The sequence below is a fragment of the Phaethon lepturus genome, unplaced genomic scaffold (genome assembly GCF_000687285.1).
Source record: "Phaethon lepturus isolate BGI_N335 unplaced genomic scaffold, ASM68728v1 scaffold25546, whole genome shotgun sequence".
In the NCBI taxonomy this organism is placed as follows: domain Eukaryota; kingdom Metazoa; phylum Chordata; class Aves; order Phaethontiformes; family Phaethontidae; genus Phaethon; species Phaethon lepturus.
The window spans coordinates 13,057-28,136 of record NW_010548633.1 but is presented as its reverse complement, the minus strand read 5'-3'; the positions used below and the strand labels follow the sequence as shown (position 1 = coordinate 28,136).

Here is a 15,080-nt window from a genome sequence, read left to right as displayed (position 1 = left end):
ATTTCTCCTTTGACCCACAGAGGGGGCATTTCTTTAACGGATCCTGTTTCCCAACATTTCAGTTGGGAGTAAAGGAGCATATAGAGCATATATATATCCTTATATCTACACATATATGCACAACGCACTTGCACATATATATATATATGCTATAACCATGTTCTTGTCCTTGCTGAGCTTTCAGAGCATTCCCTGAACGAGCTGTCACCCCCTCATGCCGCTATACCATCAATGGCTTTAATAAGCTGAGAAATGAGACCGGCGGCATTTGGGGCTTATTTGCTCGCTTCTGGCTGAAGGAGAGCCATTCTGTTTGTGTTGCAGCTTTGGCATCAGTCTGACTTGCGGGGAGTCGGAAGATCCGCCTGCGGATGTAGCTATTGAACTGAAAGCCGTGTTTACAGACAGACAGTTTGTCAGAAACTCTTGTGTAGCTGGAGAATGGGGGGAAGAGCAATCATCTATTCCTTACTTCCCGTTTATACCGGACCAGCCTTTTAGGGTGAGTACCAGGATGACAGCGGCTCGCGCCGTATCTGATAAAGTGTAGTATGATCAGAGTTGCAGCAGAACCCGACTTGCCTCTCGTGAAATCACAGCATAGCCCACGCTCCTCCGGTTGAGACACCGGTTGCCAGGTTGTTTGTATTGATCAGAAGTTGCGCAGAAATCCCGCCGCTGCATGCAACTGTGGGCAGTTCAGAGGGGGCTGTGAACACCTCACCAGGGTGCCATGAGAAGTCAGAGGTTGCGATGCTGTGTGATGAAGCATGCTTCCTGAGCTTAGTTTTATAGCTATAAATTAAAAAGTACCTCTGTGTTATTAGTGCGTTACAAGTTATTACTGGGAAATGTAAATACTCTGTGGGACTGCTGTATGTTTTGATGATTTTTTTAATGGACATAGTGTTTGCAATTTAGTGCAGCTAATAAGGATTCTGTTCATCCTTTGTCTCCAGGGATGTTACGCTGAGGTTGACCGTAGCCCTTCGTGTTAGCAGATTAAACAGCTAAGCAATAGTGGTATTGTTTTCTGAACCCCGGGATTAAATCTCCTGTCAAATTTAAGTTTGTAGTCACTTGAAAAGGGTGTATGTGGAAATGCTGTGGTGCAAGGGATGGACTGGATTGACCTAGAAGCAGATTCCCATCTGTAGTGTTTATGGTTATGTGAAGATGTCTTTGCAAATCAGGACTAACAAAGTATGCAGCTGCAGAGGGCCGCTTCTCTCTCAGTGGCTTCACAACGTTGAGGAAAAAAGGCTGCACGCCTTCTCCATGCGGCTGACCCAGAAAACCCCTCCTCCTCCCCTTGCCTCTTATGAAACCTCGCTGGCCCCTCTGCTAAATGCCAGTGCTCTGACCAGCTGCCAAACTCTCTTAATCTTTCTTGCCTCCAAGATAATCTCCCCCAACCCCAAAAGCTCACAGTCTCCCCAGATGCTTGGGCTTTGAGAGGGTGTTTGTGACTGGTTTTGCTGCGAATCGGTTGCGCTCTGCTTGCTTCTACAAACTCTCCCATCAGAACTGGCAACACCCTTTGCTGCATGTGGGAAATGCACTGGAAAGGGCTTGGAGGCTTGGTCCTGCACTGGCTGAGGGGGTTATACTACCTGCTGCAGTGGGTGGTGGCTGCACCCTCAGACAAGCCAAACAAATTACCCACAGCATGTTTTGTGGGTGTCCCACTAATGATAGCTGACGTTAGAGGACAGCAGTATTGCACATTTGGCATGAGATAGTGTAGAAAGTGTTGTTCTTTTTCATATTGTAGAAAGTGTTTTTCTTTTTCTTCTTCCTCCCCCCCCCCCCTTTTTTCACCATATACACAAATGGAATTTAGACTCCAAATTGACTTTGTACCTTTGATGGTCTCCCTCTCAGCGAATAAATTAAGACTATTAAGTGTTCTTGCCAATTACTTGTGATCCGTCCAATTATTGTTCTGGTGTGGCCCAGGGTGATCTAAAAAAATGGATCGTAAGCACTGTTGAGGCTAACCATATCTTTTACATAACAAGGCCTAAGGCTGGATGCACCTGCCGCAGTGACATGGGAGAGACGCAGCAGCGCAGGCGCTTCCCTGTTACGTGGTGCACTACCAGGTCCCCAGGAGCTTAAGCTCTCCGGGACTGTCTGCTGCCACTTCTTCCGCTGTGACGTGCCCTAAGTCAGTTGGGCTTTGGCTCACTTGGTTTATCTCTGGCCCCGTTCCCATTTTTATACACTGTAATAGCAGTGGAGTCAAGTGCCTGAAAGCAGCACTTCACTCCAGACTACCAGCCTCTTGAAATGACCCAGGATTTACATGTGGCTTCTCTGCAGATTTTCTTCTTAGCCTGTCTGGACCTGGAAGTCTCCCAGGGCCCGTACAAGAAGCGCACGTTCTGTGCCCTCGTATCCCTGCTTCTTGCTGGGGCAGCTCCAGCAAAGCTTAACTACAGGGCACCCTCTCAAGCCACCCCTAACATCAGGAATCTCCCGACCTGTCCAAGCCTGTTCAGCTCCAGGCTTTGTTGCTTTTCCAGAGCATTTCTGCAGGGCTCTAGGAGGAGGGATGAGCTGTGTCCCTCCCTGATCCTGTTTGTGCCTCATGCACAAAGCTGAATGCAAGCCATCCTGCACCGCTTCTCCCTCACTGCGGCCCCCATATGGAGCCTACTCCAACAGGGAGTCCCGGGCTGTCTGCAGCCACAATAGTGAAGGCTTTTTAATTTTGCAGCAGGTCTGTGAGTATGTGTGGGAGGGGAGGACAAACCTATCCCTCCTTTCAAGTTTGCTCCCTTCCAGTACATTAACAGAAGCCTGGAAAGCATTGCAGAGGGAACTGCCCCCTCATTCTGCAGCAAAAAAAGTTCTGTAGCAAGGAATGCAAGATTTGGGTTGGAGATACAATTTCTTCCCCCTGTAATTAGCAGTTTGAGTCTGTTTCTGGCATTATTCCAAGAGGCAAAACCTCCCTGATGCCAGTGGGACTGGGTTCCAGAGTCCTTCCCGCCACGACAGTGTGAGATTGGATTAAAGTCCCTGTGAAGTAAGAGCAGATCCATCATAGTGTAACTGGTGTGATGGGGGCAAACTGGTCTCAGCCCTGGCTGTTATTACGTGGCACATAAATAGCAAAATGTGTAACTGCACCAACATGATTTAAAGGCTAATGGAGTGCTCTTTGTATTCTGTGAAATAACTTCCCTGTTACACCGTGAACAACATGCTTTATCATTTTATTTTTTACAGGTTGAGATACTTTGCGAGCATCCCCGTTTTAGAATATTTGTGGATGGACATCAGCTCTTTGATTTTTACCACCGTATTGAAACACTGTCAGCAATTGACACGATAAAGATAAATGGAGATCTTCAGCTTACAAAACTTGGCTGAGCTTGTTAGGACCCCAGATTCCAAACTGGCTCAGGTGCCATCATCTGTTTGGAGAAGTGACAGCCGGCTCTGGACACAGCTATGGTAGGAAGGCTGCCTCGTTCCTTTTCCACGTGCAGTTCTTCACTCCTGTGCCGATGAACCAGGCTGTTTTTTATCCTAACGAAGAACACTGTTGGTTAATACACATTGAGCCGTTTTTCTTGGATCAAAATAGCCCACCTGTGCTGGATAATCAAATTGGAATGGATTCAGAAAGACTTGCAGTCTTGTTTCAAATCTCACAGAAAAGCAATTTCTGAAATGCAGTGCTAATACCAGTTACTGAACAGCAGTGACAACAACAAAAAAGTTTTTCTTTTGCAAATATTGTTTCTGCACTGAAGTGGAGTAGTGTAGCACAACATAGGGCCACGTGCTGATGTCCTTACCCGGGGCCTGAGCCTGGTTCCATGGAAATCAATGGCAAAACTCCCACTCACTTTAATGGGGTACAATCAAACTGTCTAGTCCTTAGTCAAGCACAATTCCCACTGATTTCTGTGGGATTTTTGCACACACCTGGGGGCCAGCTGTTCTGCTGGTGTAAATCACCATTACCTCCATGGCTTTCAATGGAATTTTGCCGATTGCTCCCAGCTACTGATTTGGCCCAAGGACTGTGCAAAAACTGAATGAGGGTGTGAGGACACAGCCTGTATATTTTAGTCAGGGTATTTGCATAGAATGTAGATTGTTACGAGTTTTGCACAATGTATTGTTAATACAATTTTTAAAGCTTATCTGTAGTTTATTTATTTATACTCATTGTATGTATTATTAGTAAAAATTAACAGTCTTACTGATGGTTAAGAACAGCGAAGTGTAAACATTTTGAATGTACAAAATGTCTTAGGTTCTTTGGGTAAACTTTACATATCATTCTTGAAAAATCCTGTTTCCTATCGAACATTTAGTTACGTTTTAATGGAGCCCTCCAGGCCCTGGGAAAATGTGGGCATGGTAGTTTGTGGGGGCAGGGGGAACTCTTTGCATATTCACTAGAAACTGTTTTTCAGGTCTTACTAACTTTGCTGCGCAGGATAGGTTTGAGTTAAAGTCAATCTGTTTTAAACATTTAAACAGCAAATTTTTAGGTTTAACTGTGCTTTTATAACCTGAGAAAAAGTTAAATTTGGCAGCCTCTTAGTTCAGAAAGAGAACCAGCCTCTTTGCAGGGGAGATGGGAGATTTTTTGCACTCATTTGAGAACGTATTCGGCCTTTGATATGACAATTAAAACTTGTCTAGACAGCCAAGTTATTAATGCTTGAAAATCAGCTACTGCACATGAATAATAACTTTTCAAGTAGCTTTTTAAATAGTAGGTATAGCTGTATAAACACAGTCATTGCGCTACACTATAAATGAACACAGCCACTTTTCTTGACTTCTTTAGGACTAAATACACTTTTTTCCTTGGCTGCTCACAATAGACTGTAGCAGGTCTTTCTGAGTAGTTATAATCATGAGATAAACATATATTTAGGCAATTTTGAAAACATGTAATATAGGGACTTTCTAAGACACAGAATACAAAAACATCCTTTGTAGCACAGTATTTAAAAAAAAAAAGAGAGAGAGAGAAGACTTTCACAAACACAACTATGTTAAACCTGCAATAAAGCTGTGGTTTAAAGTAACCAGAACTGGAATATCCAAAGTTGAGGGTAGAATGCCAGTTGCAAAGCCTCATTTTGCGCTAATTTGGCCTGCAGTTAAGAAGCCTTAGACTGCAAGCTGAAATTCCAACTGTGGCTCTAGTCCAAAGCCTGTTGAGGTCAATCAGAGTCCTCTGAGCATAGAAGCCTGATTCTTATTTCATGCAAGTGCAAATCTCTGTAAAGCCAGGGGGGTGTTGCTGCTGCTGTTGCAGGCGCATTAAGAATCAGGCTGCCACCTGTAAAATACAAGTTAAAAATTGAATTTTTAGCCTTAACATTGACATTCCCTGACTATTCTTCCTTCCAAATTAAGAGAGAACCCATTATTTTCCAGATGATCTTTTTATCTGGTGTGTGGCTTTTAAGTTGTACATCAGATTCTATTTGTACTCCAGATTGAATCTTGATACGAAATGTTCCTGTCTTGCTCTGTTTTTACTCTTTTACATGATGACTGTGTCATTTTCCATTGTATAAAGAATGCTGACAGTGTTTCGGTACAAAATATATTCTTAAAAATGACAATGATGATGATGATAATAAAAATCCAAGGGAAAGGTGCTTCTACATGAGGTGTTTGGATTTTTCTCTAGCTTGGAAATGCTTTATGGTTCCAAAGCAGATGCAGGCAGAAGATGAATTCTATTTGGAGAGATATTTGGCACCCTCCCTGCCTAGCGCTTTGTCCAACTAGAGATGTAAAGCCAGGTTTGCTGATGCAGTGCCATTGCCTGAGGCTGTTATGTTAGTCCAGTGGGCCATAAGTAGGAGGCTGGAGAGAGTAAGTAGCACCAGGACCCTACAGGAGTGCAAAACCAAAAGACATCTCCCTGACAGCACAATGCCAGTAGAGATTTCCCCTCCATGCCTTTACTGTAGCCTAGAAAAAGCAAGTTGGCTGACTTGAATTCTCAGCCACTTGGGATTCCCAGTAGGTTACCACAGCCCTCAGACTTTGCTGTCCTGCACGGGCTCGGCACAGCACCGTGGCTTCGTCAGGGATGCCAACATGAACTCGATGCACCACGGTGTCAGTGGCATCTCTGTCAGGAGCAAGGGCCCAATGGTATGACCTTGCCTCTGCTCCCACCCGCTGTGCTGGGCATTCCCATTTGTTCTTGCTCCCGTAATTTTCTGTCTCGGGAAAATGCTTTTTCAAACCCGATTCTGCCTTTGCATAATTCCACCAACCATGGTGCCCACCACCTGATTCTGCCTAGTTGTGGTTTCTGAGCCAGGCTTTGAGGCAAGAAGAGCTGCGAACCCACTTCTTATAGGTTGGGGTTTGGCTGAGAGCTCAGGAAAGGGCAGAAAGTCACAGTTAAGGCTCCCACATCTATTTGTCTAACACCAGTTTGGAAGCCTTTTTATTTTTCTTTTGCTCTTGGGCAGTACAAGGCTATGGCAGGTGAAAGAAGGATGATGTCTATGGAACCAAGGGCTGTTCCATGCGTGCTTGGCTTACGCTGGCTGATCACGTTCAGAAGCAACTGCTGAACGCTTGTGTGCTGTAAGTCAGAGAAAGCTGAAGCCTTAAATGTTTCTGTTCAGTTGGACTTTGAGCCAAATCCAAATGTTTAAGATGGGACACTGTGCTGCCAAATTTATATCTGAATTTTTTGGTTTCCACAATTTAGGGATTATTCAGATCTTCATTTTGGATATAAGCCCTACCAGACCTGAAGTAAGACTGTTTCCAAATTGGGCCAGGTTTTCAAAATGTTTTTCAGTAGGGACAAGTAGTCTCTGAGCTTTTTGGAAGCTGCAATTCTTCAGGACTAAGTGAGTGTGTGAACCAACTTCTGAAATCTGCTAGAATTTCTTAGTTGAACATTTCTGTGGTTTCCTCTGAATGAGGAAATGAAAGAAGCCTTGAATGGGTAAAAACCCATATGGAGTGGAATCCCTCAATTTAGTATAGCTTTATTTTTTCCAAAGAGGAAAAAGCAAAAAAAAAAAAACAACCAAAAAAACACAACCAAATTAGTTATGTTTTGAATTGGCTGTGATAAAGCTGATTTAATAAAAAAAAAAGAGGTTATTGCCTATTCAGAAAAAGCCTTGAAATACTTCAGTATCTTGTGAGATAGTATGTGTCTAAACATATTTCACATAAACGCTTTTTCACAGCCAAGTTGTTAAAAATGTTACAAAATACCTTCTTTTTGTGTCACAATTAGAAATGTTTGCCCCACCTTGAAAGAACATTTTGTATTAAATATTCATATGTTGTCTATGTGAACTCGCACTAACATATATTATATTCTCCCTCCCCTCCTTGACTAGCTTGAGAAGAAATAGGCGTAATATTGCTAAACCGGTTGACTGTGACATCTGCTTGAGGCATAGCATCTTTCTCAAGGGCTGTTTTGAGTAAACAGCCTGAAAACCAAAGGGAGAGCCTGATTCACCATTCTGCTGTGCCAGCTTTCCACCCCTGTAACTCTCCTGCTGTGAGGCTGCGACTGAAGCCCTGAAATTTTCATGTAAGGGAGCAGCACTGAGATGTTTATCTTCTGGGATTTAAAACTATTCCCTGTGGAGGAAACAAGAACAGAGTAGCCACAGCGCTCTCAAGCTTGGTAGTAGTGTTGGGGTAGCAGGATGTGCTGTAGTCCTAATGGAGTGTGAATTCAGAGGGAGGTAGTGGGCATTTCAGAGCCAGCCAAGAGCACAGGCTGTGGAGCTGCATGACAGTTTCCCAAGGATGGGCATTTGCCACATTGTTAGCCGCCACTTTCTGCAACTCCATGCCAGGAGACACGGCAAAAAACAGCACTGCTTACAAGTTTGGAAAGCATGAACAGGTTCATGTTCCTACCTGCCTTCTTTGAAAGAGGCTCCCAAATAAAAAATAGGAATAGCCATGCCACTGAGGTATTTTTTTCCCCACAGACATTCAAGCAATGTATCTGATGTGGGGCTCATCTTGCATCCCATCCAGGAGAGGTGCTGCCTGCAGAAATCCAAAGCGCTGCTTTCCACACCACAGCTGGTTATAGTGACCTTTTAATGCAGAAAACTGCAGAACTGCAATTCTGCTGAGCCAGTTAGTGGTGGCTCTAAGCAACCTCCCAGCACCCCTGGAATTGATGGGACCGTATGAGGAACAAGAGTCAGACTGAGGGCAGCCCTAAATACTCACTGTGATAAGCACTGAGTTAGGAAGAAAAGCTAGGAACAGTTGGTGACCTGGTGAGATTTTTTGTAATCATGGGTATTGTTCTGATTTTCTTACGTGGATCAGAAAGTGTACAGGTAAAAGTCACTTTGCAATGAATGGTGTGTGGGGTTAGAACCAAGACCAACCCAAACAGGGAGAAAAAATGAGTTGCAGATGCTTTATCTGGCTTTGATACACCCTCCCAGCTCCTCCCCGCAATCACTGCTGTTATGAACATACACGATTACTACAACAAGGAGATTCAGCAGCATGTGCAAGATCAAAATAATAAACTCACACTTTGCCACAGGTCCCCCCTAGCTTCTGTTGCTAGACCTCTCCATCTGTCTGTCAAAAAGTAACTATACCCTACTGCTTTTAAAATCCATGGCAAAAATCCCTTTGCCTTTAATGGAAATAGGTCCATTAAAAAAAGGGGTATTTCTAGCTCTCCCTCTCCAGTTATTTTCAGCTGGGGCATACTCTAAAAATCTGTTCTTTCATTCTCGTGAATTTATTCTGAAGTATGAATAGGGGACTATTTCTGTCTGCATTATCCATTGGAGTAGAGTCAACAGAAAGCACAGCCTCCCTCTGCTGCAGTAACACTGGTTTCGCAGTTAGCTGATGAAATGTCTTCTATTTGTTACCTTCTGATTTTAAAAGTGAGGGTGTGCACAAAATGACCGGGAAGTAATAGCAATATGTATCATTCACCACTGATCTATTTTTATGTGCTGTGCCAATTTCATAATGAACTTTTAATAACAATAAAACGTGAAATCTTCACTAGGTTGTTCTGTCTTTTATCTGAATTATTAATGCTCATTACACACCCTTTTGACTTCTTTAACCTCTGGCTTCTGGCTTCTTTTATCTTCTGCCTGTTTTTCAGATGTAGCTAACTCTTGCCCTCATAAAACTGTACTGTGAAATTTTGGAATGAGATGTGCGGCTTTGGCAGCAGCTTGTGCAAAACTCCTTTACAGTTTAAACATACTTTACAGAACAATCAAATAACTTCATTACAGGAAAGAATAGCTTGCTTACTCATGCAAGACTCCAGCTGACATCACTGGGCAGTGTAAGCCTCAGCAGTTAACAGGCACGACTCAGACCTTACGGCTAGGATGTGAGACACCAATGGCTGATCACTTTTGCATAGGATAAAACAGCCCATCAGCAGTGTAACTCACACAGGCACAGGTGCTCAAATTCACTCCGGTGGGACTGGGTTCATGGGTGAGAGTTACGTGGTGAGTAGAACCACAAGATCAGCTCTAGATACATGTTATTATGAGATCCAGTGTTTCCCTTGTTGACATGATCCTAACTAAAGTTCATATTGACCTCAGGAAGCTTCTTCCAGTTAAAGCTATTGGAAGAATTCTGCATGACCCAAACGGGAAAGGGTTATGCCCTACATCCAGTTGTGACTGTAAAAAATGAGTGAGGTTTCTGAGGGAAACCTCAAAATCCAAACAGTGCTGAAGCAGCAGATGAAGAGGATTTGAACACACCCCGTTCTGTGTGTTTTCTCCCAGTAAAATGATAATTAATCAGATGTTCTCCACACAGTTCATACTACCTCTAAAGCATGGATCTGTGGCCATCCCTACTCAAAGACAGACTGAAATTGGCCCTTTGTTTTCTATACACAATCCTAAAAGGGGGTATGTTAAGACATTTAGAGATTCCTAGCTAAAACACAGAAATAAGTAACCTAGATGCAAAATAGAAGTGAGGAGGACAGAGGTAAATGCACACAACAGTCAGAAATGACAGTAAACGGTGTAAAGGCAGCATCTATTCCCCACCAAATGGCAAAACAACAGCAGCTGCATAACTACCTGGGGGGATTTTCAAAAGGGGGAATATATACGTCCAATTTCACCACTTGCATCAGCTAACTCCAATAGAGGCCCTTGAAAAGCTCTTGTTTGACCTGTAACACTGAGTAAACTACAGGCATGAGTTTTGGGGGGAAGGAAGGGAAGTGGTCACCCACCCCATTGAGACCATCTGATGTAGCAAGTACCATGTGTACATCTCTCCCATTCAGATCAGTACTACAGACGCCTCACAGCTGAGCCTTATTTTGGTGGAGTGTTTCTGAGCTTGAAGACAAGGCAATTCACGTTGAGGGATTTAGTCACAGGAATACCATGAATATGACTTTCCTACCACTGCACTGGATCCTATTTTTAAATTATGACTTTCACCACTCTTCTAAGAATAGAGGCTGGCCCTGAAACATCACATTGGCTCCAGCATTCTCCAAAGGTTACACATTTCTCATCCTGTTCAGGTTTTGAGGCTTCAGCTTCCACACTAGCGCCTTGCTAGACCAGGGCTGTGATGCTGGGGGGGTCATTCTGTGAAAGACCCTGAGAAGAAGGTGTCTTTCAGCAGCTCTCTTCCCAGCCGGCAGAAGACCTGCAAGTCTCCCTCAGCAGTCAGAAGCAACAGCGAAAACAGAGCTATGCTGACTCCTGGTTTGCAGAACAGGGCTTCCTTGCAACACTGAAAGGTAGGAAAAAAAGCCTGCTTAATTAGAAAAACTTCACTGAAGCTGAATGGTAAATCTCAGCAGCAAAGAGGAAGATTTCAGTACTACGCAATCTGATACTAACACAGCAGAGCCATGCTCCCGTGGTGACCAGAGGCTGTGGGCAGGTGTTGGTTCTTCTATTGAACAGAGAGGCAGAGCTCCATGCCATGGAGCAGCCTGTTGCCAAGTGCTGATGGAGATGCTGGAGGCTTCCGAGCGGCTCTGCCTTTGCCTGGCTCCAAAAACCCTTGTGGTGGGAGAAAAGCCAGCACTGACAGTATTGTAATGTATGACAAGCTACAGTAGCAGCTCCAGCACTGCATGCTCAAAGAGGCAAAGAGGATTCTTTCCTGGCTGCTCTCTAAGAAATTTTCTGTTCAACAGGAAAGATAACCACTGTCTAGAAGAGATTCAGACCAGAACTAAGGACAGAACATGGCTCTAGGTAGAAGAAACATTCTTGGGAAACCAACAGATTCACTACAACCTCCAGGGGAAAATGAAATATTTTAATTTAAAAGTACAAAAGCCACAACAAGGGTAGTGGGGTTCCTTTTACCCCCCAGCTTTGGAAGAAAGATACAATGAGCTGCACTGGCTAGAAACAGACTCTGAGGGGCAAAGCTGGGAGCAGCTGTGGATTATTGCATGGGTGCAGAATTCAGCTTCCACATCCACTCACCTCCATTTCCACTGCCTTTTCTCAGGGGTGGCAGGTCCTCTCCACAAGAGAGAACTGCTGCTGGAAACCTCACAGCCAGAGGAATTCTCCTGTTGCTTCAGAGCTTTCTGTGTCCTCTACAAACACCAACCAAGGTGTACTTTATTTAGCACCACTCACTGAAGAACTTCAAAGCCCTGACAAACTTTACAATTCATGTTAATTCATAAATGCTCCTTGCGACTTCTAGTACTACTGCTGTTATTCTATGGGCAGGGGAAGAACAGAGATGTAAGAACAGTTTCTCATGAATCAGTGCTGTAATTTGGAATATAGTGATTTGCACACACCTAATGTCTCATCACTGTGACTTTTGGCTACAACATTGAAGCTCAGACTCCCAGGCCCCCTCTTTCATTCACCAGGCAGACATGTTGTTTTGGATCAGAATATCCAACAGTAAGATCGAGTAATGCCATACATTTTGAGTAGCTCCTCTGAGATCAGAGGGGCTATTTGTAATGCAAAATCCTTCCAAAATAGGATTTTTTAAATACTAAAAATTGAATGGCATTCTGTCATTTTTTTGCAGCCTTCACTGACTCACAGTGCTTTCACCTGCAATTTAAATAATGCAGAAGAGAAGCTGGAACATGGAGGATCAAGTTTCTTAGCAGGGAGTTGTTTGCTTCAATTCAAAATGCACACACATTTTCCTAGACAAAATACAGCAATCACATCCTGAGTGATGCAAACAGGTAGATCTCTCTCAATGTCAAGGTGGAAGTACACTGACTGATAGCAACTGAGACCTGCTGGAGTATGAACTGGCTTAGGGTTCCCATAATAAACCTAACCTCTTCGAGCTATTCAAAAGATGCTCTCAGGCAAAATAACGGGATTCTATTTAGCAAAGGGAAGCACATGATTGTTTAAATGCATTGTACAGCTGAAGCTGTGATAATGTAGGCGAAAAGATTATGTTTTTAAGTGAAAGGGAAATCAGTTGCAATGATAATTGCTGTTGTCTTTATGTATTACCAGCTGTATTGATTACCTTCATCCTGTGTGTCGCTGGCAACTAGGGAACATGATATGTTATCTCATGCTAGTGCTGGAGAGCAGCATAGATTGGTGTATTTTTAGAACCAAGATTCCCACAGTGTAATTGTAGCAACTGGATGATCGTACACATGCATATTAAAATGCCAACAGATGAATTCCTGGACAGTGTCAGCAAACATTTCACTGTTTGGGGTAGGAGGAAAGGGCAGGAATGAACAGCTCAGAAGTTCAACAACTGACAACCACAGCATTTTTAGCTCTAAGAGTGTCCTCCAAGAGCTGTGTGGCTCACATTGGCCAGCATGAAAGGGAAGCTGGTAAAAAGCAGAATCTCACTTTCCAGGATGAAGAGATAATGCACTTGCAGGTCAGAGTGTCCCTGTCTCTCTTGCCTTACCTGGTCCCATAACACATGAAATTACATCCCTGTACCAGTAAAGAGAACTGGTGGCCATCTATAGACATTCTTCAAGAGCTCCGTTCTGGGTCTCAGCTGCCAGCGGGCAGCGTTTGGGGTGCCTGTGTTGCACAACAGGGCATGGTGCAGATGTCCTGACTCACTAGATCTCATCAAGATTGCAGATACGAAAGGCTTACTGCTGGTCACAAAACTGTACAGATGTGGGCACACAGTTGGTAGGGACAAGTTGCCTTAAGAAAAGTCGACTGGGAGGTAACCAGGAGTTGCCTGTGCAGAGCAGATGTGCAGCGGCATCTGTTAGGAACTTACATGTCTTGTAAAGCATCTATGTCTCGTAAAGCAGAAGATGCTGTTTCAGACTCTACGGGAATAATATCAGCCAGGTTAACAGTCCTGTCATTGGGCTGGTTTAGACAGGAGTTGTACAGGACCAGTCAAGGTCTGAACCTTTCCACTAAAAGCCAACCCAAGTGTCCGTAAGTGGAGCACAATATGGGTTCACCTGTAGAAGAAATAACCAATGTACACTTGAAGCTTTCAGCAGCCATTCAGGTAGGTGTCAGAACGCCAGATACCTTCCAGTAGACTGTTGCTGTATTCAATATAAACAAACTGATGATCACAGACCATCACAGGAGCATGATGACTATTACACTTGATAAAACTGGCAGTCCAAATAGTTCACAGTCTTTGGCTGTGCTAACTGAAGTGTGTTTTGGAGGACAGCACAAGGGATGCTGTGGCAGACAGGTATAGCATAGCCTGCCCCAGATGATTTTTTCTTTCAGTTCTCTTTAAGTACAATTGGCCTGAAACCTATTCAGTAGTCTTAAATTTTATGTATTTATCACTGCAATAGGACATGTTGTTGGAGATTATTAAATGCCTAATCTTTTTCAGAATCCTGTTATGTTTACGCATGCTGATATTGTTCATGATGGTATACTCCATGCAAAGAAAATTCCTCTCTCTCTGCCTTCAATGTACCTTTCTTCTGTCTCATTATATCCCCTTTTATCCTTTGATAGGTGGATGAATTTGGGAAGAAGACCCTAAACTACCTTCTCAGTGTCCTTTAGCTTTCCATATACTTTCATCATGTTTATTATCACCTTCTTCAAGGCACACAGTCCTTTTCAACCTAACGACCAAATACCAGACTGGAAACTTTTCTAGAATGTTTTTGCACATGGCTTCAATCCAGACTGTAAGAATTAACAGTCACCACAGTCAAAGTAAATTGCAGGTGGTGGTACATTGCCTAACATCCTGATGTAAATGTAAGATAAATTGCAATACACCCTACTCCAGGGGGTGTAGTGCAACATGAAATCCAAGTGTACAGACTTTGTACATCAAGTTATATCTTCATTTCAGAAAGCCTCTAATTATGCTGAAATGTGCACTTTCAAATGTGTGCTACACCTGGCCTCCAGGACCTCCCCCCCGCCCCAGTTAACTGCAGGCAATGACTCCCTCCATGTCATTCTTTCCCCACAAAAGATTTTAGACGCTGAATCTACATAGCCACAGCACCAGACCAAACGGACCTCCATCTCCTCAGCCTGTTCCTGCCTGCCTCTGGCCAGCCTCCAAATAATTTTTGTAGCTTCCTTTATGTTCAAGCCATCTTTTTCTACTTGCAGTGCTGGAAGGGAGTAGCTAGATCTGGCCTCTCAGAGCACACCACTCCACAGGGAACATCTTGTTCTGGAGAGGGCATGGCAGGAAGAAACATCCTTCATGGCATTCAGGGTGACATGAGCCAGGTTTCAAACAGGAGGCCATAATTTTCACTGCCAAAGACTGCCACCCATCTCGGGCACATAGCAGCTCCACTTGCCCTCTTCTGAGCTGCTTGGTTTAGACCTCAAACAGATCCAAGGGGAAATTCTGGATACCTTCATAGGTGAACTTCCATATACGGCCATGAAGCCACAGGCTGTGACGGCTGGCATGCAGATACATATCAGCATGCCAAAACCTCCACAGCAACATGTAACTAGTATACACAAATACAATTACACACACATTTATTGGGAGAAGGTGGTAGAGTGACTCGAACATGTGTCAACAGCTTCCCAGGGTGAGGATTTAAAAGAGCTATTTGGTGCAATAAAGACTGATGCTTAATA

At 43.7% G+C, this 15,080-nt stretch overlaps 1 protein-coding gene across 1 annotated transcript; it reads left to right on the top strand.

Annotated features, from left to right (window-relative positions):
- Positions 1-324: 324 nt before the first annotated feature.
- Positions 325-5,211, top strand: LGALSL (lectin, galactoside-binding-like; the record flags this gene model as incomplete). Its single annotated transcript, XM_010290040.1, has 2 exons — positions 325-502; positions 3,238-5,211. Coding segments are annotated over 2 exons (322 nt in total), but the record flags the coding sequence as incomplete, so codon positions are not given.
- Positions 5,212-15,080: the final 9,869 nt, after the last annotated feature.